This window comes from Puntigrus tetrazona, chromosome 3 (genome assembly GCF_018831695.1).
Source record: "Puntigrus tetrazona isolate hp1 chromosome 3, ASM1883169v1, whole genome shotgun sequence".
NCBI lineage: Eukaryota > Metazoa > Chordata > Actinopteri > Cypriniformes > Cyprinidae > Puntigrus > Puntigrus tetrazona.
In genome coordinates, this window is record NC_056701.1 from 20,185,530 (window position 1) to 20,210,671 (window position 25,142).

At 37.8% G+C, this 25,142-nt stretch overlaps 2 protein-coding genes across 6 annotated transcripts in view; both read left to right on the forward strand.

The window, feature by feature from the left end:
- Nucleotides 1–5: 5 nt before the first annotated feature.
- On the forward strand, nt 6–10,192 carry eftud2 (elongation factor Tu GTP binding domain containing 2). Its single transcript, XM_043235916.1, is given in 31 exon segments — nt 6–134; nt 670–782; nt 929–1,097; nt 1,180–1,258; nt 1,396–1,471; nt 1,604–1,680; nt 1,835–1,871; nt 1,948–1,997; nt 1,999–2,036; nt 2,126–2,208; nt 2,396–2,562; nt 2,713–2,748; nt 2,750–2,835; nt 2,938–3,001; nt 3,081–3,171; nt 3,270–3,405; nt 3,503–3,630; nt 4,298–4,491; nt 5,302–5,413; nt 5,507–5,647; nt 5,788–5,889; nt 5,978–6,060; nt 6,181–6,267; nt 6,604–6,730; nt 7,109–7,196; nt 7,805–7,923; nt 8,139–8,233; nt 8,411–8,513; nt 8,516–8,566; nt 9,535–9,642; nt 9,738–10,192. Coding segments are annotated over 31 exon segments (3,063 nt in total). The 5' UTR covers nt 6–7; the 3' UTR covers nt 9,834–10,192.
- Nucleotides 10,193–15,746: 5,554 nt separating this feature from the next.
- The window catches only part of gjc1 (gap junction protein gamma 1), a 28,395-nt gene continuing 18,999 nt past the window's right edge, over nt 15,747–25,142 (forward strand). Inside the window, exons 1-3 of one of the 5 annotated variants that reach the window (XM_043225734.1) lie at nt 16,604–17,450; nt 22,051–22,160; nt 24,892–24,936. The gene's annotated coding sequence lies outside the window, so the exon portion shown is untranslated. Of the gene's footprint in view, nt 15,870–16,603; nt 17,451–22,050; nt 22,161–24,891; nt 24,937–25,142 lie in introns of those variants that run through there. The other 4 variants (XM_043225743.1, XM_043225728.1, XM_043225769.1 and 1 more) reach the window with 4 other exon arrangements.

Genomic DNA, 25,142 nt, shown 5'->3' on the forward strand with positions numbered 1-25,142 from the left:
ACTGTTGATGACGTCACCAACGTACGACATACGTTGCTCTGAGAGAGGACCTCGCGGTGCATGGTTTGGAAACAGTACGCGGGATAACTTTAAAACAATAATAAAATCCCCCAGGCGTAAAGAGTCGCACACAGGTATACATCTATTATAACGCTTCATAGTGCATTTAGATGTGATAAACAGAAATTAAATATGAGTTAAATGAGCCAGCCATTCATTCAATAATGTTCTGTCGTACGTTTGCGGCGCGTTTAGATTTGTTAGCAGCTTTGTTTAAAGCTTTTCTAAATTCTTAACTTTTAGATATATTGTGATTGTCAGTAAGCTAGTAATTTGCTTCATCATGCTGCATTTGCACATTATAATTATTGCATAATATTTTCAGTGTTTACACGGCTCTTAAATATACTCTCGTTGAGCTTCTGTAGATAACATTGTGTGCAAAAAGTGTACAAGAGTAAGTAACACAGTCACCATATAAAACAGCATAAATAGAAACATGAGAGTGAAAGTAAAACCATCCTAAACCTTTCCAAAGTCGTCGCATTTTGTCTAGATTACAGTTTTGCACGTTGTTAATAAACTGCGATTAAATCCCGCGCATGCTCAGTAATTCTCTGTACTAGGGCTGGTAGGAAAACGTAATTCCTATCTGCTTTGTGCCGTCAGAGCTCATCAGCATGGAGACAGATCTTTATGATGAGTTCGGAAACTATATTGGACCAGAGCTGGACTCTGATGAAGATGAGGAAGTAGACGCAGATGACCGGGAGGCTGATGAGGTGTGTCTGAGATATGATCTCTGTTCATCTGTGTATATTACAGCGGAAACCAAATCATCTGGAAACTGCCCCCAAAAACTGTTTTTGGTGCAAGTTGCAGAATATACTGCATGAGTGGGATATGAGTGCTGTTTATCTTATTTCAGGCAGATGAGGAGGATGACGATGAAGACCAGGCTGAGGCGGATGAGGAGGATGGTGGCGGTATGGAGGTGGTTCTGCATGAGGATAAAAAGTATTATCCTACAGCTGAGGAAGTTTATGGTCCTGAGGTGGAGACTATCGTCCAAGAAGAAGATACGCAACCACTGACAGGTAGAGAAAACACTCATGCAATACTAGTATATGTACTCCAGGTGAACAAAATCAAGAGTATCTCATTTTGTTTACTCCTCAGAGCCCATCATAAAACCGGTGAAGATGAAGCGGTTTACTCTGATGGAGCAAGAGCTTCCTGTCACCGTCTACGACATGGAGTGAGTTCGCTGCTGTTGCTTCTCTCTCTCTCTCTCTCACTCATTCATGAAACGCAATCAAAACGAATTTCTGTGTAGACTGTCTCTCTCTCTCTCTCTCTCTCTGTTTATTTGAGCTGCATATATGCCTATCCATGGTTCCTTGCTGATTTGATGGACAGCTCAGAACTGATCAGAAATGTCACCTTGTGTGGGCACTTACACCATGGCAAGGTAAAGAACACCGTCATGCTTGTCCTCTTTTGTCTAATAAATAAAGGTGCATCATGTGGTGTTTTTTATATGTGCTAAATTTGATAGCATTAATTTTGAGGACACATTAATATGCATTTGTTTTCCGCTTAGACTTGCTTTGTGGACTGCCTCATTGAACAGACGCATCCTGAAATCCGCAAGAGAGATGACTCTGACGTGAGTATATAGTTATTAAATACAAAATGTGAATAAAAACACCGCTGCAGCTTGTGATATGCAGACTGAGGTGTTTCGTTGAGCAGAACAAGATGACATTCACTGTTTATTTTGCTCTCACTAACTCTGAATATGTTACAGTAATGATCTTTTACTTTTTTACAGTTCACGATACACAGATATCCTCTTCACAGAGCAAGAGGTAAGAAATCAACTAAATCATCTGATCATAAGCTAGCATGTGAATTTATCTCATGTAAGTTTTTGTTTTCTCACAGAGGGGAGTTGGTATCAAGAGTACACCTGTAACCATGGTTCTGCCTGACTCCGGGCAAATCTTACCTTTTTAACATCATGGACACGCCAGGTACTTTAGCTGGCGTGTTTAAATGTCACTTATAAGTGTACAGTATGCTGTGAAATGGCAGGCCATTTATCTCTCGAACTTGCCCTCAGGTCATGTGAACTTCTCTGATGAGGTGACATCAGCAGTCAGACTGTCTGACGGCATTGTGCTTTTTATCGATGCTGCCGAGGGGGTGAGTTCACAAATACAGTCTACTGCCAATGTCAGGCTTTAGGCTCCAGGACTGCTATCATCATGTTGTTGTCATCGTAATATAACGTTTAAGCAAATCATTTTTTAACATGTTTTGCATAAGCGTATGTTATATGTCACATGAAAGTAGCTATGTTCTGTAAGGCTAAAGTTTTGAATGTGTTCAGGTGATGCTAAACACTGAGCGGCTGATTAAGCATGCAGTGCAGGAGAAGTTGGCCATCACTATCTGTATTAATAAAGTGGATCGTCTGATCGTGGAGCTCAAGCTACCCCCTACTGATGCATACTACAAACTGCGCCACATCGTGGATGAGGTCAACGGCTTGCTGAGGTAACCTACTGTGTTTAAAGGAAGATACATGATATTGAGACAAGTCTTAGATCTGCGATTTGTCTTTCCCTTGCTTATTGGTTATTGGTGTTATTGAACCGTTTTGTCTGAAATTCTGTAGAATAATCTCTCTCTCTCGCTCTCTGGCAGCACGTACTCCACCGATGAGTCTCTGATTGTCTCTCCTGTTGGGAAACGTGTGTTTCGCTTCCTCACAATACAGCATCTGCTTCACTCTCGGCTCCTTTGCCAAAATCTATTCAGACACCTACGGTGAGACCTAAACACACAATAAACAAAAACGCATTCATAAGCATCCTCAGTGCTCCTGTCTGAAAACATCAACCTTTTCTTTTACTCTCATTTGTTTTCCAGGTGACATCAACTACATGGAGTTTGCTAAAAGACTGTGGGGAGACATTTACTTCAACCCTAAAACGTGAGAATCTCAAGCTAGTTTTATTAGCAGAATAGGAGCTTTTTTTATTTTTCCATTGTGACGTTTTTTCCTCTGCCAGGAGGAAGTTTACTGAAAAGGCCCCCAACAGCAATTCTCAGCGAAGCTTTGTTGAGTTCGTACTAGAGCCGCTGTACAAGATTCTTTCACAGGTGAGAAATACACTCACTTTTCTTTCATTTGGGTAAACTGAATGCCCATTTGATCAGTCAAATACGCAGGCTGTATAAATGTGTGAACGTGTCTGTAGGTGGTGGGGGATGTGGACACATCTCTGCCTCGTGTGTTGGATGAGCTCGGCATTCATCTGACTAAAGAGGAATTAAAGCTCAACATCAGACCTCTTCTGCGCCTTGTCTGCAACCGCTTCTTTGGAGAGTTTACAGGCGAGTATCTTTTTTTCTTTTTGTTATGATAGTAAATCATAATTCTTGCACACGTGTCAGTTTCTTTCAGTCTAATAATATGTGATCATTTGCACAGGCTTTGTGGACATGTGCGTGCAACACATACCATCTCCTCAGGGAGGTGCCAAAGCTAAGATAGAGCACAGCTACACGGGCGGACTGGACTCGGACCTTGGAGAGACGATGTCTGAGTGTGACCCTGATGTAAGTGACATACAGAAAAAGCACTTTATAATTTACGATATAAGGACCAATTCTCAGAACTAACTAGTTAAGTATAAGCATGCATATAATTAAACACATATATAAAGCTTATAAAGCACATATTCTACATCACTAATCCAAAAATTAACCTTACTTACTATTAATGAGCCACAATTAGGAGATTATTCAGACAAATGTCATAGTTAATGGTTTGTTAATAGCATGAATTGGATCTTAAAATAAAGTATGATCAAAAAAGCTCATTGCCAATTAAAAATGTCAGTGGTGTATACATGAATATAAATGGGAATAGAATTATTTTATTAGATAAATAATAAAAGATAACTTTCAGTTTAGGGCATACAGACAAAACTCTGTGGCAGACGCTTTATGTCTGGGAGCGACAGTGTCAGACTGTTTGGAGAGTAGCAGATCATTTGAATGACAGGCTTTGGCTTTTCAGGATCACCAAAGCCAAATGTTTTCCTTTCTTCTTCTCTGAATGAATTATTCCTTCATATTACATTTTTTTATTTACATTTTAGAATGAGATGCACATAGTGTCTTACCAAATAGAAATGTGTCCACCTCTAACACGCCTAAAATTGTGAATATATCAGTTACACAGGCCTAGAGAAGTAAGCCAAGCGCTTGTGTTCTTTCGCAGGGTCCACTGATGTGTCACACCACTAAGATGTACAGCACAGATGACGGCGTGCAGTTCCACGCGTTCGGTCGAGTCCTGAGCGGGACCCTGCAGGCGGGCCAGCCTGTGAAGGTTCTAGGAGAGAACTACAGCCTGGAGGACGAGGAGGACTCTCAGATCTGCACTGTCGGACGCCTGTGGATTTCTGTTGCTAGGTGACCGTCACACTCTGTCTTTCTGATTGCTCTTTTCTTTTTTTTGCTGGCATTATTAATACATGGTCGCCTGTTTTAAACAGCAATACTTCAAATCCCTATGTCTTTTCTAGTTGTTCAGGATTTAAGGATGATGTTTTTTGTTTTATATTTTTTGTCCAGCGTATAGCCCTTAAAAAAAATTAAGATTGACATAACTATCAAGAAATATTATGAAAATGCCCATGCAGTTATAATATAATTTTATATATAAGCATATAATTTTATACATGATGTGTGCATATACTGTTTATCTATTATGTACATATAAAACAATAAACATGCATGTGTATATTTAAGGAACAATGTTATGTTTATACATTTAATATAATAGTATTTATACAAATAAATGAAAATACAAATATTTACAAAATATATGCTGTATGTTTATATATGCAAAATAAATATACTAGTATACACTCATTATGTATTATTAATCTTTTTCAGCACTATATTTTCTTAATTTGGTTTCTAGGCTTTTTCAAGACTATTGTTATTTTCATGCTTTTGTCTTTGAATCGACATCTTGAGCCCCAAAGATGAAAGTAAATAGCTGATATTGGAGTACATTTTAAAAGAATATACTATTTTAATCTTTCTACTTAAACATTTTAAGCCTTATTTATATGTATTATTTGTTGGGGGTTTTTTGTAATGTTTTGTAAAAAAGAAAAAGAAATTTCTGAATCAAAATTGTTTTAAAGTAGGTCATCATCTCAGTTTTTATCATTGTAGTCTTTGTAAGAGTTATGTTTTATGTGTTGATGTAAGGTATCAGATTGAAGTGAATCGTGTCCCTGCTGGAAACTGGGTGTTGATCGAAGGGTGCGACCAGCCTATTGTTAAAACGGCCACAATCACAGAACCCCGTGGAAATGAAGAGGTAGGAAAGAGAGATATTGATTCAAAAAGTAGCTCAAAGCAGTCATCATTTAAGACTTTGTAAGTTGAATGTGCTTTGTATTGGTGTGTTTAGGCTCAGATCTTCAGACCACTGAAGTTTAACACAGCGTCGGTGATAAAGATCGCTGTAGAGCCAGTCAATCCCTCAGAACTGCCCAAAATGTTGGATGGACTCAGAAAAGTCAACAAAAGTTATCCATCACTTACAACAAAGGTAACGATCCCTAGAACAATCCACTTTACCTATACTGTAAAACCATATCTTTTTTATGTTTTAAACCACGTTACATGAGTGTGTTACGTGTTGCAGTCTTTTCACAAACTAGTTTCTTATTAATCTGTGTGTGTGTTCAGGTGGAGGAGTCCGGTGAACACGTGATTCTTGGTACAGGTGAGCTGTACCTGGACTGTGTGATGCACGACCTGCGCAAGATGTACTCTGAGATTGACATCAAGGTGCTCTTTTGCTGTCACGCTAATTTCTTTCCTCTTTTTACCTATGTTTTTTGTTTTAATGTGATTTCTCTTTGACCTCGCACATTAGGTGGCTGATCCAGTGGTGACCTTCTGTGAGACTGTGGTAGAGACGTCCTCTCTGAAGTGTTTTGCTGAAACGCCCAATAAAAAGTACGGAAGAAATTTCCTCGTATCTCAGCACCACCATTTAGAACTTGACTTGTCTTGACAGGATCAGTCTTGACGTGCTTCAGTGTGTGGGATTTCTAAGTCTCTGTGTGTGATTGGCAGGAATAAGATTACCATGATTGCGGAGCCGTTGGAGAAGGGTCTAGCTGAAGACATTGAGAATGAGGTGGTGCAGATCACGTGGAACAGGTAAAACATGGCTGAACTTCAGAGGGCTTATGGGTTATATGTAACACAAAAATGTATTTCTTAATATTAAATATTTAAACGCACAACTGTTTTCAACACTGATAATGACACACATTTGTTGCATACCAAATCATCACCAACATTTTTACAGTTTTTTCCTGATCACATAAGTACTGCCTTGGTACATAAAAGAATTCTTAAAAAAAAAAAAAAACATTAAAGTGATAGTTTATGTGGTGCAGTTCAGCTGATAAGATCTACTGTTTCATCTAACATCTGTTAACTATTTTAAAGCCGATAAATGAAAATAAAGAAAATCTCATTTACTCTTTAAAGGAAAAAGTTGGGAGAGTTCTTCCAGACGAAGTATGACTGGGATTTGCTGGCGGCTCGTTCTATTTGGGCCTTTGGACCTGACACAACTGGGCCCAACATTTTAGTAGACGACACTTTGCCCTCTGAGGTAATTTGCATATCAGCTGACATTAATCATGCTCTCTAAGGTTCATTTATATTCATTAAATCATTTGTAATTTTTTTTATGCAATTCAACTCTAATTTGATTTCATATGCATTAAATTCATGATATTTCACGTCACCTCTCCTCTGACTGTTCAGACGTAAATTTTAAAATAGTGCCTTTGGCCATTCAAATGTAGATGTGTGTGTCTGTGGGCTTGCCAGGCAATAAGAGGTGTGAAAAAAAATGGACATGTAGCATATAATTGCATGTGACACTGTGTATCTGTTTTTGTGAGAGGTTGTGCACTGTTGCACTTAACTTGTTGACAGCTAAATAATTTGATAAATGATCTGTTTTCTTTCTCTGTTCATTTTGTAGGTAGATAAAGCTCTTCTCGGCTCAGTGAAGGACAGTATTGTGCAGGGCTTCCAGTGGGGAACACGCGAGGGTCCTTTGTGTGATGAACGTAAGAGCTTTCAATGGTTATGAAGAAGCAAAGCACCACAGAATCAATAAATATTTCTTAGAGTAGATATACTTATTTAAATTAGGAATGCTCTGTATATTGGTATTGGTTGACATTTGATATATATCAGCCAAAGTAACACTTTACTAAAGGGACCAATTCTCACTATTAACTAATTGCTTAATAGAATACCTATTATTTACATATTGGTTATTTAGTAATTATAAAGCACATATTCTACATGACATTATTCAACATCTCTAATCTTAAACTTAACTACCTTACTAACTATTAATAAACAGCAAATTAGTCATAGTTAATGGTTCGTTAATAACAAGAACTGGTCCTTAGAATAATGTGTGACCATCAGCCAATGCTGGATATTTTAGTTTTCTTTTGCCGTCATTGAACACAAAGTCCTTTAAAAACTAGCACAAAGGACTAATCCTGATTAATCGCATCCAAAAATAAGTTCTTGTTTACATAATATATGTGTACTGTGTATATGTGTGTTTTTTTCGTATGCAAACAAGCTTTTAGTAAATGTCTACAATTTAGTGTGTTTGTGTTGTACTAAATATCAAATCTATCTCCTTGTCTGCGTCCAGCAATCCGCAACGTGAAGTTTAAGATCCTGGACGCGGTGATCGCACAGGAACCGCTGCACAGAGGAGGAGGACAGGTCATCCCTACAGCTCGCAGAGTCGTCTACTCTGCCTTCCTGATGGTAATCTATCCTTCCCTAGCTCTATTTAGCCACCTCTCTTCTTCCCCCGTTTCCTTTCTCTGTCTAATCATTGTTTCCATTAGTCTTATTGGACTGTTTCATTCAATTACGTGATCCATTAACTCAGTTCAGTAGATTAAGTTGATTATCGTAATTGGTTTCTCACTTGCTCACCCCCTCTTTTTCCTCGCTTGGTGGTTGGTTGGTTTCTGTAGGCCACGCCCAGGCTGATGGAGCCCTATTACTTTGTGGAGGTTCAGGCCCCTGCTGACTGTGTTTCTGCTGTGTACACGGTGCTGGCACGCAGGAGGTACAATACACACAAACAGAACGAGGACATTGCTGACTCCTCGTCTGTTAACACACATACACACACTCGCATTAAGCAGATTGTAGCTCGAGGCAGCAAAAGTCAGCAAGTCTCTAATAAAGACAGTCTCCTTTTAGAACAAGCCTCTGACTGATCTCTTGTCTGTGTGTCCTGTAGAGGTCATGTGACGCAGGATGCGCCAATCCCTGGCTCTCCTCTCTACACCATCAAGGCTTTCATTCCCGCTATTGACTCGTTTGGCTTTGAAACCGATCTCCGCACACACACACGCAGGGCCAGGCCTTCGCTACCAGTGTGTTCCACCACTGGCAGGTACAAACACACCCACGTGTCTTTAGTTTTGTCTTGTTCCTGTCTTGTGTGTGTACGTATGCTTTAAATGGGGGTAAGAGTATCTCACAAAACCTTTTAAAAACACACCTGGGCACATGTTAGCCTGAAATGAAAATAGGAAATCGCACACATGTTATATGTATGAAATATGATTTTATTTTGAGACCTGGACTTTTGTAGTTTTAATGGCATTTAAATAATTGTGTTATTAATATTACACAATTACTACAGTATGCTGATTTTACTACAGTATGCTGCAGTATTTTTACTGTTTCATTTTTGGTTAAAGAAATCAAAGCCTATTATATAATATATTAATTGGTGAATTATGAATTAAATTAATTGTAAAATTTGTGAACTATTTAATGTAAAGGTTTTATTACAGTACTTTAATCTAAGAATCTGAGATTTAACCAAAAACAAAGTCTGAATAGGTGAATTTAATGTTGGGGAAGTTTGAGGAAGAAAATATAGAAAGATATTTAGACACAGTAGCATTTGTTTTACTGTAATGTATTGTGATTAAGCTTTAAAAAAAATATTACAGTATTATAAACAGGTTAATAAGAGTCAGAGTATTGGAAAAGATATGGAAATAAGAATGTTCATAATATATAAATGCAAGTAGTATTTAATTAAAAATTACAGTCTTTGTTTAATTTATGCAAGATGTAGTATCTTCAATCTTTTTAATTTTGGGGGAAATGTGACTTGCGTAAGACTCACCCGTGTGTGAGTGGATTTGTTCTGATGTGTTTGATGTTGAGTAGCAGAAAATTGAGTCAGCAGCAGCTTATCTTGGACTCCCTTGCCTTTAACACTGTTTCTCTGTGTGTGTGTGTGTGTGTGTGTGTGTGTGTGTGTGTGTGTGTGCGCATGTTTGTGTCACATGGTATTAGATTTTCGCCACTGTCCTGAGTAATTATTGTCTCTGCCCCTCACTCTAGATTGTTCCCGGTGATCCTCTGGATAAGAGCATTGTGATTCGTCCTCTAGAGCCTCAGCCGGCCCCTCATTTGGCCAGAGAGTTTATGATCAAAACCAGCAGGCGCAAAGTAAGACACTTTGACATCTCTGAGATGTCAATCAACTTGTTTAGTTTGAATAGGCATCATATATCATCATCCTAATCATCTCTCTCTTCCTCCAGGGTTTGAGCGAGGACGTCAGTATCAGCAAGTTCTTCGATGACCCTATGTTGTTGGAGCTGGCCAAACAAGACGTGGTGCTCAATTACCCGATGTGATGCGACAAATGAACTTAACTCATCCCATCATTCCCCTTCAGCTTCACCAGACTTGCCCGTACTACAAATCAATCCAGTTCTGTATGATGAAATTAAAAAAATGTCTTTTTTTTTATGCAAAGCGCTAGAAACATCCACACGATTACTCTTGCCGTTGTCACAGACTTTCCTGAATTAACCTCTGGCCTCAAGGAGCTCCTTTATAATTTTGTTTTTTGTTTATTTTTATATTTGACAAGTGTTTTGTAGTATATAAGATAATGTAATTCACAGTCAAGTCTGTTTGAAACGTGTCTGAAATCTCTTTTTTTAAATCTTAAGAGGTTTTTGATTAAAAAGCTTTGACCTGTGGATCTTAAGGACACTGTGGAATGTATTGTTTGATATCGCTGAAGTTGATAGCCATTGTTCTTCTCAAGGCTTGAGGATGCTTTGATGTGAAGGAGAAGATGGTTTTGATATGCAGTATGAAAGTATGCTCAAACTTTGGAAGAGAATATTCAGTGCAGGGGAAACTTTGAGAACATTCGCTGAATACAGAATAAAAGCGAAGTACATGCAAAGGGCAGGAGACACGCGTCTGCATGCATGCAGGTAAAAACAGATCCGTCTAATAGACACTGCAGAAGCAGAGCTAAGTGAAGCTGACATGAGTGAAGGCCATTCAACAGACACAAGTCTGACATTTAAGTGAATGTCACAGATGTCTTTTTTTGTTGCTGTGCCCTTTTCTTAAACAAAATTGCATTCGTATTAAATGAGCTTCAGTTCTGAATTTAACATTTAAAGTTACCTAAACCAGAAAGTAATAAATGTAGGTATAATGTGTAAAACTGTAAGTTATATGAATGTATAGGAAGATCATTTGTTATTTAATACACACAGTGAAGATCATTAATATTCACTCAAAATTTGGAGGAATATTAGTTGTAGCTGTACCACTATTAATATGTTTGAAATACCCAACGCATTTAAAATGAAGAAAAACAGGTATTTTGTGGATGAGTAAGCGCTGTTGTACTGAAAGATTTTGGAGGATGAGTAGGGAGTAGAGGCCCATTTTGAATGACTTCATATCTGTGGGCACATGATAAAAGTAGTTTCTCACACTGCTCTAGAGTGATCTTAGTCCACCCCACCAGTCTCAACAGTTCAGTAGCTTGTTTTGTTTAGCCATAACTTTGTCTCTAAGGACTTTCCAGAGATATACTTAGCTTCAAGGAACCGCTATATCTGTGTTGCAGTGAGACAGAAATATCGTCTCGCATGAAAACATGTACTGCATGTTGCTGAAGGAGATTCTGTTAAACATTTGTATTTGCCATGCATCTGTAGGAGAGACCCAACTCCTGTGGCAGTAAACTTCCCCTAAACAATGACACTCCTTCCCCACCTTCTACCTTTCTTCATTACACACTTGGGCTTCAGTCTTTTTCCCCAATATGATGCTGAACAAAATGGTTCCCGTCAGAACTAAAGAAATGAAACTTGGTCTCATCATCAAAGTGAGCTTTGGAGCAGTTCTCCTCTCTCCACACAACACGCTCTTCAGCAAAGATGAACCCAGCCTTCTGATTCTTTCTGCTGATGAGAGGCTTGATCACTGCAGAGTGTTCTTTCAGTCTGACTTCTCTTAAGCAAGCAGACGCAGATCCCCTTCCAGCACTGAACTGTATGATTCACCTTGAGCGCCCCCAATCTTGAAAACCCAGTGAACACCGGAGGAATGCTTCCAGCTAAATAGGGTCTGTCATATAAGGAAATTAGCACCAGGTACCAGATTAACCTTTTAAAGGAATACATTTAAAAAAGTAATAACGTCAACATGAGAGTTAGGAAATAATTACAATAAATTGTTTAAATAAACTATCCCATAAATGATAATACTAAAATAAAAGGAAGCTAGAAAAATGTAATATGTAATTTGTTAACATTAGTTAATGTATTGAACTAATATGAAGAAAACAATGACCACTTCATTTACACATTTTACATTCGTTCATCTTTGTTAACGTTAGTTATTAAAAATACAATCATTCATTGTTAGTTCACAGTGCATTAACTAATGTTAACAACTTGTGATCTTAATAATGCATTAGTAAATAATGAAATTAGAATTAAATATGTTTAATAATTTAAAAAAATGTTATCTAATGTTAATAACTAATGTTAACTAATGAACCATATTGTGAAGTGTCACCAAAATATGTTTATGTAATTCAGAACTTCACTGACAATGATTATATTTTCTGACATTAAAGTCTGACTGAAGTTTGTGTGTGTCAGAGGGAATCATAATTTGAATTCAGAGTCGGGGTGTTTGTACGCATGTGTCTGTGGGTAAAATGGTGATGAATAATCAGTTTGGACTACATTGCTGATTCCCTGCGTGAATGATGTGTGTGTTTGTGTGCGTGATGTAAATATGTGAGATGGCTGTGGCAGTGTGAGTGACAGACTTTTTAAGTGGTGCTTTCATTCACATCACATACTGCTTGCATAATAAAATACATCCTGTCAACAGTTTAGTCCATATAGTTGCCAGAAACGTGTGGGGAAACAATGTCTCTTTTTTTTAAACAAGTTTAATCTCAGATCTCACCACGCAGAAAGCTCCTGTGGAAAGTACCTCTCTACTCAGCTAAGACTGTCAGGCAGTGGTCTCATTATTGAAAATCTAACCTGCCTGTCAAAGATAACGAGAGAAAGGGGAGTAAGGACTGAATACCAGGGTCACGTTCTAGCAGGATGAATGGTGAAATAATATTCTGAGTGAAAGTCTTCTCCCAAGGTCTTGGCTCACTGGTGTGTTTTTTTCTATATTTAGCAGCGATTTTCAAATTGTGCTCAGAGGTTGTGTGTGAACGCTTGTGTTAGTGTGTGTGTTCCGGCACGTTTCACATTCGCTGCCATCAGACCAGATGCCGTGGGCTCTGCATAGTCACACTGCATGTACACACACACATTCTGCCTCAGAGTCAGAAAACTGTCATAATACAATCGCATTATGAGTCAGAAATCTTGTAATGCACACTTCATGATCGCCACAACATCAAAAGATGTGCATGCAGCTTATTTCTAAGTTCTAAGCCATAACGGCTTGATAGAGGTTCACCTTGATGCCATAATGAGATTTTGCATTTGAGCATGTTTTAATAGGCAGCCACATTTATTTTTCTCTGGCAACTTGCCTTGGATCTCCAGACGTTTTCTTCTATCCAATGAAATAACATTTGGCTGTGGTGTCTTGTACATTTATTGGCTGCTCACATGTCACCTCTGCTGTATCCCAACGAATCAAAAATGACCTCTTTTGAGCATGTTGTTGTCCAGCTGGTATTGTTTCGGTCTAGTGCTTAAACAAGGCTTTGGTTCAAATGTTCATGAATTAATATTTCTTGATATTAAAATTTCATAATATCTGCTGAAAACAATATTTAACCCCCAAAAATTTAATTATGTCACTGTTTACGCAATGTTATGATCCTGTATGATTATATGGCCTGTATAATTGCAGTAAGGATGCTGCTGTTACTGTTACTTACTTTTATTAGTGTTTTAGTTTAGTTTTTTTTTTTTTTTCACTTTTGTAGTTTGTTTTATTGATTTGGGAAAAATAGCATCATGTAGACAACCCTTAAGTTCCTTAATAAAAAAAATTCCAGAAAAAAGAATTTTCCAGAAAAATATGCCCTGTGACCAACAAAAGTTTAGTTTTCTGACACAATATTGAAACCTAAATAAATCTGAAGTAAAAGCTAAATGTAGACTATAAACAAACTACGCTACTATTCTATCACCACTGTTAGTGTTGTTATAGACATGGCAATGTAAAAAGCAGATTGTGTGTGTGTGGTATTATGGATGTATTTTAAGTCATAGAATAAAACGTGAAAATATCTTGACATCATTTCAGGCATTTAAGGAATAAATGATAATATTTAAAGAAATGTATAGACTTTTGGACGATCGAACTGGAACTGCTTTCCATGTCTGGCCCACAAAAGTTCTTCATCCCTGCAACTACACATTCAAACCTTAACCTTCCCATGACCCCCTGTCAAAAGAACAACAACGAACCAGGTCATAACACCACATGAGGGCAGCGTTTCTCACAGCAATATAAGAGAATTTTTTTGGAATGAAACATAATGTTTACTGCATGCTGCACTGTATACTATTTTATAAATATAACATGCAACAAAAAACACTTCAGAGAGCATAATAAGGAAACCGTATTATGCTGCATGTATAAAACGTGACCCTGGACCACAAAACTGTCAATTTTACAAAAATGAGATTTATACATCATCTGAAAGCAGATTAAAATAGTTTTCCATTGATGTATGGTTTGTTAGTCTAGGACAATATTTTTCCGAGGAAATCTGAGAAACCTCCTTTAAAGTTGTTCAAATCGAGTCCTTAGCAATGCATATTACTAATCAAAAATTACGTTTTAATATATTTATGGTAGGAAATTGACAAAATATCTTCATGCAACATAAACTTTATTTAATATCCTAATGTTTTTTGGCACAAAAGATAAATCGATAATTTTTCCCCATACAATGTATTTTTGGCTATTGCTACAAACATCCCCTAGCGACCTTTGGTCCAGGGTAACAAATATGCAATATTTTGCATTTATATAACATTTGTATATTTCTTTGTAAAAATATACACAAAATATATATTTGGTATCAAAGTGGTATATTTCTTAACTTATGGTAATCGGATAAAATTCATCATACTAGAAATGGGAGACAATGTGCAGAAAATATATTCTAAAATATAAAATATTAGTATGATTATTATTATATATGCTTTTTCGGATATAGTCATGCAGTCAGTACACTGACACATAATGCAGCAGCGGAGGGAAGGGAATCATGAATCAGACATGAATCAGAAGGAAACAGAGAAAGAGATAAGCTACAATTGTACCTTCTACTGTAGAACGAGAGAGACTTCCCCGTCCTGACAATACTAGACTAGATAAATCTCAAGGTAAATTGAGAGCTAAGCTTAAGTTTGCTTATTATTTTTCCAAAAAAACTACCATTAATCCAAAGCTTTTTCAAAAGCCTCTTGAAGCATCAATTGCATGGCAAGTCTAGAGACACTAATGTTTAACAGAACGGATGGAAAAATCAAGAGTGCTTAATACAGCGGAAAGGAATTGCTAAACTCCTAGCTAAGTTTTAAAGGTATTAAAAGCAAAGGTGTTACTGTTAAAACATGGGTTATGATGACTATAGTTTATCATGATATTAAACGAAATGTCACCGTAATGTGACTGAAAAAAAGTTTTAGATCTTAACTCTGGCGTTTTGCAAACACAATGGTAAATAAAAAAGTTTCCCTAATGAGCTGTGGCTGTCCCATCATTTGTTCAATCACACTGACTGACTGATTAATGGACTGATTTGATGTGACACTGTCACCATCTTGATCCGACAGCCTCTCTGCCGACTACTCTGCCTTTCCCACAAGTCGGAGCGAGAGATTCGGGTTAAACGGGACACCAGGAATTTCTGGCAGACACCCAGAGATGATTCGACAAACAGAAGTACTGGAGCACTTTGTGTCTCTTCAGGCTGTTTTTGAGAAACCATATGCCGAAAACCAAAACCACCCAGAGTGAACAAACTTTGGGAGCCCGATTTCCCAATACCTTCCAGTCACAACTATCACAACAGTTTGATCGGATCCATGCCATCCATAGCATCCATAATTATTTCATGCTCCTGGACTCTAACCAGCCTAAGCCATGCCATCATTTGACAAGTGAGAAATGGAGAGAGAGACAGAACACAAAGACAACAGAGGGAGAGAGAGAGAGAGAGAGAGCGATGCCTCTGGTTAGGAGGAAACCCCATTTCCAATGTCACTGTCTGTATTGGATGTCAGCCTGTGCACCTGAACCAGTCCGCCTGTCAAAGTTCCTGTCAGAGTGTCTGAATGTCAGAGCTGAGAGCAGATGGAGAGCTTACAATGGCTCCTTCAGACTTTAGGCCGATGGGACACGGTTTCAGGGTAAGAACCATCAACTCACATTTCGTAAGAGGGTATAGGGCTGGGCAGGTATTAGAAGTCTCGCTTAATTAAGTTGAAGGGCTGATGTGAGTAAGACTTCAGCTTTAATAAGCAGCCGATTCTCCAACAAGTGAGTGTAGCAAGCGATCGTAAAAAAAAAAAAAAAAAAAACTAATTTAGTTTTTTTTCTGTTTAGAGGTGAAAACTCAATCCAGTTGACCTTTTTCACATTTCCGGGTTTCTCAGCAGCGGAAGTGGTCATAGACGGGTAAACTTCAAGGACAGTGAATGGGAGAGTAACACAGATATATGTTTTGCATTCCCAAAAACTCTGGGACTGAGAAAGACTGACTGATAATGGCAATTAGATCAAAGAACGATGTCCTCCCATAGGTTCTGCATTAGAAACACCCTTGCATCAGCAATAACTAAGTTTTTAGGGGTTGTAATTTGATGCAAAGGATATATAATACTAAGTGTAGTATCGCATTCATTGTTTTGTTTTTTTATTAAAATATTACAAATCTGATGATTTTACGAGACTGACGACCAATGCATCATCAGACTTGTAAAAAAGGCTCCAAGTTCCACATTTTATTTAATCTTCCATTTCACTTCTTAACTATATTAAATTTGCCTATTTCTTGACACATCCTTTTTATGTGTAAAATAAAAAAGTATAAAAGAAGTTCATTTAAAAAAACACGCATTTTGCATGTCTGACACCAAGGTCTTGCAGTGTTTAATAGTGAGCTGATGACCAGAAATCAGCTGTGTTTGATAAAGGAGACGTGCAGAATGTGCAGTGTTGGGGTGTCTTCAGGACCAACGTTAGAGCAATTGAGTCTTATGTCCAAAGAAAAGCACGCGCGAGAGCGAGCTCGCGCGCAAGTCAATCATCCTTCGCCTTTTGTGAGCGTCAGAAATTGCTCTGGTCAGTGAGCAGGCATCCGTCAGGCTTCCCCTTCAGTGTTAACGCGCGGTAGCGTCCCTCAGACAAGGTCGTGCACTTTCGCCTTTCCCCGTGACAAACAACCAAAAAAAGTCGCGTGGATGAGCCGCGGCAGCAGTCATTGTGCCCCAGCCTCCCCACGAGAACGGAGACGCGGACACGGCTTGAAGTCGCAGTCATTTATTGTTGACAGATAGTAGGATGGCCGGTTCGCACGTGTTCGCTGTAACGGGCGACTTCGGGCGCGCGATTGAAAACGACACCGCAAGCGCGCGAGAACATCTCGCCAGGTAAACAGGGGCACGAGACCAACGAATTCCGCGGCGAGGTTTTTGAGCGTTTCTTCGCGAGGACTGCATTTAACCAGCCGGGTTTACGCACAGAGCGACAGATTTCGAGCGAACATCAACAGCACTCGCAATAAAACGGCATTTGTTACCGAGCAGCATGTTAAAACCGGACGATTTGAGTCGCGCTCTGAGGTCTCGTGAAGTCTTCAGCGGTGACGAGACGGAGGCGGAGGCGAGTCCGTTAACGGAGGACTTGGGCAGCGATTAAGACTCTGGGACCTTCCGTCATTTGACCGGGCATCCTTCTCCTTAAAATAATCATCACAGACTCGCGGAGCGGTAAGAGTCGTATTTGTGTTTTGCTTACAAGATATGTTGTGTGGAGAAACAGCACGTGGATGACAGAACTGGAGCGCGTTACCATATTTTGGCGAGGTTATAATGAGTGTCAGTCAATTAGGTACTGGATACTAAAATGTAATGCAATTGCATGTACTTTAGTGTAAAAAAAAAGCAGTACGCTAATATTGTATTTACAACTGTAGGACGTTAGCGCGCGCAGGAGCGCGAGTAATCACACTTTTATACGCGCTTTGCTTCAGCGTTTTTTTGCTGACAGAAACAAAACGTGATTACAGACTTCGCATTTTCTGCTTGCATTGCTTTTGTTTGGTTTTACACAGGCAACGCTGAAACGGAGAATTCAGGTTAGGTTTTAGTAAAGGTTAGGTTTTTTTTTGCTTCGGTTGTGAACCAAAGCAAAGACTCTATGGACGTATGGACGTGTTTCTTGCTCTTCTCTTATTAATTTGTATTTTTCGTGATTCATTTATTAATGTAGTCCAACTCTTCTATTAATTAGGTAAAAGACAGTAATATATTCCCCTCGTACTTATTTTTTTATTTTTGTAATTAAGCATAAAACATTTGAAAAAAAAAAGTTATGATTGAAAGCAGAAGATACTTGTTAAAGTCACTCTCAATAAAGCCGAGATTTCCAGGAAATTCCCTCCTTCCTGTCCATAAAAGTATCTTTTCTTTTTCTTTTTTTTTCTTCTTCTTTTTTTTTATAGAAAGGACTGTCTTTGCAGTTGTCTTTGGATTAGCATTTAAATGCATTTTTGTTTCTATTGCTTTCATACTGTTAGTTCTTTTCAGTGTTCGGTTCAAGTCTGTCTGTTTAATGTCTTCTAAACGGACACCATGTTTTCCAGTTAAATGTACACTGTACTGTACTGCTGTTCGGCTCACTGCTCCACAGCAACAAGCCTTGCAGGTATTTGTCACAGTTATGCACCAAAACATCTGATTAAAGCAATTAGCTGATATTAGAGCAGAAAGTATTTCATTAGCAGAGGTGGGGTGGTGGTGCGTAGAGGCACGGGAAACCTCTTGTGTGTTTTTACTGCCATTTCTAGCATATATTAGAACATAAATTATTAGTCCATTTTAAAAAAATCATATCAGGAAGACATATATAGTGTATATAGTGACGGTAGTGACTCAAGGAAACTACAACCCAGTAAGTCATAAACCCATCAACCCATCCCATTCTTTTGGGAAGTTGCTATCTATAGATGCCTGGATTTCTCAAATGCATCCTATCTAAAATTACAACAAGCAATTGCTTTAAAGAATCTTGATTCATAACTCTGATGGTCTTTAACTTTAATACCAGCATGTTAAAGGTTTTCACATGAGTTTTAAAAATATTCCATCACATCAAATCATAACGTTAAAAAGTATTTAAGTTAATGTTTTATTCTTAAATGTGTCAGATCTTTATATGTATATGAAAATACAGACATTTATATATGTAAATATTTTAAATTTAAATATATGTATATATAATATAAATATGTAAATATAATGTAATGTGTATATATAAAAATGAATTATTTTTAAAATTAAAATTTTTTTAGAGATATAAAAGTCATATTAGTCATATTAACAGAATTTTCCATGCCTTAATTATTTTTCAAATATATTTTTGTTATATAGGCTAGATTTAGTTTTATCCTTTTACCCAACCCAGTGAAAACATTAAAACGACAAGTTTAGTTACATGTTTAAAACTGCTGATATAAACAAAGAATGCAAGAAACAAGTATTTGAATATTTATTATTGAGGGGAAAAAATTGTGAAAAAAAGTGCAAAAAATAAAAGGAACCAATCATTAATACAGTAATTATATTTAGGATTATAATTAATTAGCAAAAACGAAACCGTAATCTATGAAATGTATAATTTATTTATAATATCATTATAATATAATATGTATGCGTTCCATAAATGGCATATCAAGACATCCTTTTTTATGCATACACCCATCCTGTTTGCAGTTCTTCGTTTTCTGTTTCATTTCAAGTCAGTGTGTGATAAAACAATGTTTCTATGTGACTTATTACATGCATGCACACAGTAGACATTTGGACTTAACGGCAGAAAGAAAATAGTAAAGAGGAATGGAAATGGTGCTTCGCCTGGGTGAAAGAGCGATGAGGAGCACATTCTGTCTGGCATGCAATTACACACACGCTCATGCACTCTAAAGTCCAGGAGCCTGATCTGAGGAACCTGGCCTGTGTACAGCTTTCTAATGTGAACATATATACACACACACACACACACAAAGAGACGAAACAGACTGCTTCGCTCCGGCTGGTCAAGGCCAGTTTTGACCACCCAGATCGAGGCAGCATCAGATAAGTGGGGAGGCTCTGAAGCCTTTCAGTAAGTCTGTTGCAAAGTCTGTCAATCTGTTATCCATATGGAGATTCAAATGCATAGTGGCAAACGCTGAACGATAGATTTTTAACATTTGGCAAGCACAGTGTAAGCAAATCCTCACCCATACGCACGCACTGTAACGAGAGTCTGTAATGATGTGTTCTGATGTTTTTGTGTGTGCGCTTGTGTGTTTTCTACAAAGAAGTGCTGTCCTTATCATCATGATGATTCATAATGACTCCATCATTCTGTGTGATGCACACAGCATGTTTTTGTGTGTGTGTGTGTGTGGTTATAGATCCTCAGTGACATTCCCAGTGGGAAGGAGTCTTATGTGATTCTTTTCTTCCACACAGCTCAGTGCCGAAGTGAACCTTTGCCATCCAAACACACACAGACACACGTGAGTGTGCATTCTCAGCTTCTGTGGCTGAGTGAGTAAATCTGCAGTCACTATTAATGCTTTGTGACAGCGAGGGATGACTGCAAAGACAGGACACACGGAGACAACAGAGGCACACACACACACACACACACACACAAACACAAGCCGTCCTGATTTACAGCCTTCCCTCTCGTGGCCTGCCCAACATCATCTTTTTCAAAACTTTCTCTTTCTCATGCACAAGTCTCTGTGCTGACACATAACCTGTGTCAAAGACAAGTACATGTGCTCTGTTGACCCGGCCAGGTCTGGGTCCTGTCAGAGACAGACAGGAAAACAGAAACACTAAGGACATCTATTAGGTTGAAGACTCTGCTCTCCGTTTCTTCCTCTCTTGCCTGGGAGTGTGGAGCTGAGGCGTACATCTCACGTTTTGCAGTTAAAGTCACAGTTTGATGTATCCCAAAGTGTTTCCCCAGAATCTGAAGCCCTGACTTTCTTCTGTTAGTTTTACACTTGAATTGAATGTGATGGTGAAAACTGGCCCATGAAACAGTACGATCTGGGTTCAACAAAAAAGGATGGCTGCTGGCCCAGAGTTATAATCTGCTCTTAGGCAAATGCTAGCTATTATAATTTACTTGAAATTTGGAGACTTGCAAATGAGCAAATTCTGCTTCTCAGTATTTTTTTTGTTTTGTTTTGTTTTGTTTTAAAAAAATTAGGTTTTAATCATTTTTAAATCTAAAAATATGTTGTATTTTCAAATATAGAATATTTTGTATTTTTTTATATTATAATATTAAATATGTTATAATACATGTTACTATAAAACTAATAAAGATGCAAGCGTAAAATTATAAATGCTAATCTAAATTTACATAAATGTGTATATTTCTTAATTTTTTTTTTTAAATAGCAGATTTAAAAAGTAGCATGGCAAGTATAAATTTCATTTGCTGGACCTACTTTGCCAGTGAAAAAAAGCCAAAATCTGACAAAGAAAAAAATAATTCAACATGACCAATGATGTTCAATTCATTAATAAATGACTGTTTTGGTCCTGTTGCTGAATCAGACAAAAAGTCATTGATTTGAATCAGACGATTAACAGTTTAATCTCTCCGTTAAGTGTATGTTTCTGACCAAACAAATGATCAAAAACAAAACGGTCTGAAAGAAAAAGTTCTGTTTTATTTAGTGCTTCACTGGGGCTGTCTCTTCTAGCGTAACACTTTCCTGTTGCAGCAGGAGCACATCAAGAACAAAGTACAAGAAAGGAGTCAGAAAAACAAGCTGTTCTTGCACTTTTTCATTTGGGTGTGATCTGTTTCTCCTTTCCGTTCACCTCTAACTCTCCCTCAGTGATCCTGCCATGAGCGCAGTGACAGACCCCTTGGTTACATCATCAACACGAAACATGAGTCCTCCAACACAGGTCAGAAAGTATTAGACTGAAAGTGTGTGTGTGTGAAAGAGAGATGTCCTTGTTTCCTGTCTTTTCCCCAAGTCATGTTCAGAGGGGGTATCGTTCACCCATGGCTGGGTTTCCATGGCCACAAGGGCCGAGCCAATCAGAGCGCAGGGCCACCATGTGCTCCAGACGAGGAAAAAGCCCGCCGGCGACACACATATGCTAGCGTGCTAACGCTAACCCAGCATCTTTATGCGTCTGCTCCATGTTTTTCCTTTATGGCCTTCTCGTTCATTTTGATCCTCTCTGTCCTTGAACCTCAAATCTCTCTTTAGTTTTAGATGGCTTGATGCATTTATAATGTCTCCCCTTATGTTGTCACTCTCTTTCTTCTTGGTTTCTTCCTAAGGCAAGGCATGAATACTAAGGAAAAAGGAAAGATGGACAGAAGTAGAGGAAACAGGACAAGTGCCCTCAGACAAACAACCTTTAACTCAGCCTTTAAAAATAGAAAATGAGGTGAGACGTTATCCGTGGAGTTTCTCCTACCTGCAAACACAGTTGATTTATATTGTCTGCTGGAGTGTTTATGCTGAAAGAGTATGTAATGTAAAGAGGAAAAAGAGAGAAAGAAAACATTTGCCAGAGGATTTATTGCAACACAGAGGGCCATTCCTGTAAATGTTTTTCTCCAGGTCAACAACTGAATTTTCCTATGGTTTAAAACTGTAATGGAATTGCATTGTTTGCCTTTGGGAATGATTGTGTCCGTGGAAATGGAATTCTATTGTTGGAGTCTAATCTCAGTTTTTATTCAGACATGGTTTTCATTTACTGTGGGATCATCTGCAGGTATGTGCTATTGTGAGTCGCCAGTGCAGGAACACATAGCTCTCCCAAACGACACACATTCCCGCACATACCTTGATCAAAGGCTTGAAGCTCAGATTTGGGAGAAATCCCCTCTCTGGCAAGTCATCGTTTCCATGGAGACTACAATATTTCTCCTTTACTCATTCTAAGCTGTTTCTTACTTCATGGTACTATTATGATTCTTCTTTTCTCTTCGTACTTTCACTGCAAAATTATTTTCTTACTCTGTATTTTGTCTAAATATCTAATTGAAAGAACTCCTATCTTAAATGTTTCTTATATGAAGATATGTTCACAAAAGAAAACAAGCCTTCTTTTGTTGGAAAATAATTTTTAATTTGTGACTTTAAGCTTAAGCAAAGACGAACCATATCAGGTGCAGTAAAGTAAAAAAATGTGTATACTGTTTATTATTTTAGGTATGAAAACATTTGAAATAAGTCATTTTTTGGATTTTTTTTTTTAATAATAGAATGAACCCCCCACAGTATCTGCATAGTCTTGTGGACATGTGCCTCAGGAAGGTCATGAACAGAAACTAGCTAATACGAGCTAATAAATTCATATTTTGATAAATTTGCAAGTGTGGTAGTTTGTGGGATTTATTCATTTTTTGTTTTGAAGTTTGGTAGTTTTTTTGCTACACCTATCAATTATCTACAGGTGCATAAAGCTAATTTTTTTATTGAAAAAGAAAGACAGAAATTGTATTTTCTTTAACATATTCCAGTTAACTTCGTTTTATTCCCAATATTTTAACAGCATATGCTTTACATTTTTTTTAAATCTTTGTACATTTGCACCTAAAAACAGTAATATCCGACAGGTTATAATTACAGTGTTTTTATTCATTTAGCAAAGCATAAAAATGGATTTATGCAATTGGAATATTAAACACCGGTGACGGATACTTTAGCATAAGAAGCTTTAGCTCAAGAATCAGCTTTAAGACACAGTTGTGGAGGTTGAGAGGAAGGTGCTGTAGAGCACATGCAGAAGCATTAATATGTCGCATAACAAGCAGATGCTGCACTAATATGCTTCAGCTGAGGATTTGCTTTAGCAGTCAAGGTGCAAGATGGCACGCCAAGTTTATACATAATTCATGTTATTAAGAGTTAAATCTGTGGAGTCTAAGGATTTGGGATTTTGTGTGCTCCATATCGTTTACCTCACAAAAGTGTAGACGATCGTCAGGGACCTGACTTGCACTTTCCTGCAGTTAGTACTAGAAGATATCTGTAAATATTATTGTCCCGCTTTCCTGCAGCACCTACCAGAAGGTGATGTCACCAATAACGGTGCTGTTTTAAAGCAGCGACTACAGCTTGAGGTCAAGGCAACAGCTACGTGTAGCTCTGCTCTTTACGTCTGTGTGAAAGATGTTTTAGGGCCAAGCTTTGTATGTATTGGTGTTGACACGCAAGGGCTAATATTTTTTGAACAATGTGTTTGTAATATCAGGTTTTTGGCCACATTTATGCACACATTTAGGCTGACCGCGTGTGATCTGATGTTAATATCAGGAAAGACTGAATAGGCAGGCCAAATAACAAAAGCATGGGTGACATATAGCAGCGAGAGACTCCATGAGTGAGAGAAAGAGAGATAATGAGGTGAGCTGAGGTAATATTTTTCACAATTCCCCTGGGTTAATTCATTCTCTGTGTGTGTTGATTAATTATGTGTGTGTGTGTGTGTGTGTGTGTGTACATATACAGCATTGTTTCCTGCATTTCCAGGCAGTGCTGATCCACGACAAAGAAAAAAGATATTACCCATTTGTTTGTGTGTATCTTGAGAGACTCTTTTTAGCCAGTTCTTTTTACTGAACCTCTCCAAAAGGCCTAGAAAGGATTGCTTTAAATCAGTCAAATGAATTAGTCGTTTAATTTGTTTTAGGTCACCCATAAGTCTTTAATTCTCACCAACCCTGTAGTGATTTGATGAAAGATTCTAAAATATTATGACAAATTGTTATCTATTGTAATATACTGTATTTTGAATTGTAATTTATTCCTGTGCTGGCAAAGCTAACTTGTCACCATCATTACCTACATGATCCGTCATTCTGATATGATTCCTTATTAATGTTGAAAAGAGTTGTGCTACTGGTGCTTTTTTTTGTTTTTTACATTATAAATGTCTTTACTGTCACTTTTAATCAATTAATTCATCCTTGCTGATAAAAAAAACTGTTTCTAGACAGTAGTGACTGACCATTGTGTGGTTAAAAATACACATTCACAAAACCATTAAAATTAAGCGCTCATGCTTTTGTCACATTTTCATGCACATACTTATATAGAAATATAATAAATTGATGATGTGAGCTGGTTGACTGACTACAGCAACATGTTTTGTTCTATCTCATCAGTCCCGTTGGTCAAAAACTCATGGGGTGACAGAAATGGCTTCTCAGGTCAGTAACAATTGTACGGCGCAGTTCATAAACTTCCTCATTTACACTTGCAGACTAAAAACTCATTTCGTTTTCACGGATCATTTAAATAATGTTTGCTTACATTATTTTGTATGCATAATATAAAGGCATGATGTTGCAATCAGAAAAAAATAATGATCTCATCCTTTTAGTCCAGTGGACTCTCAACACATATACTTGGGCAG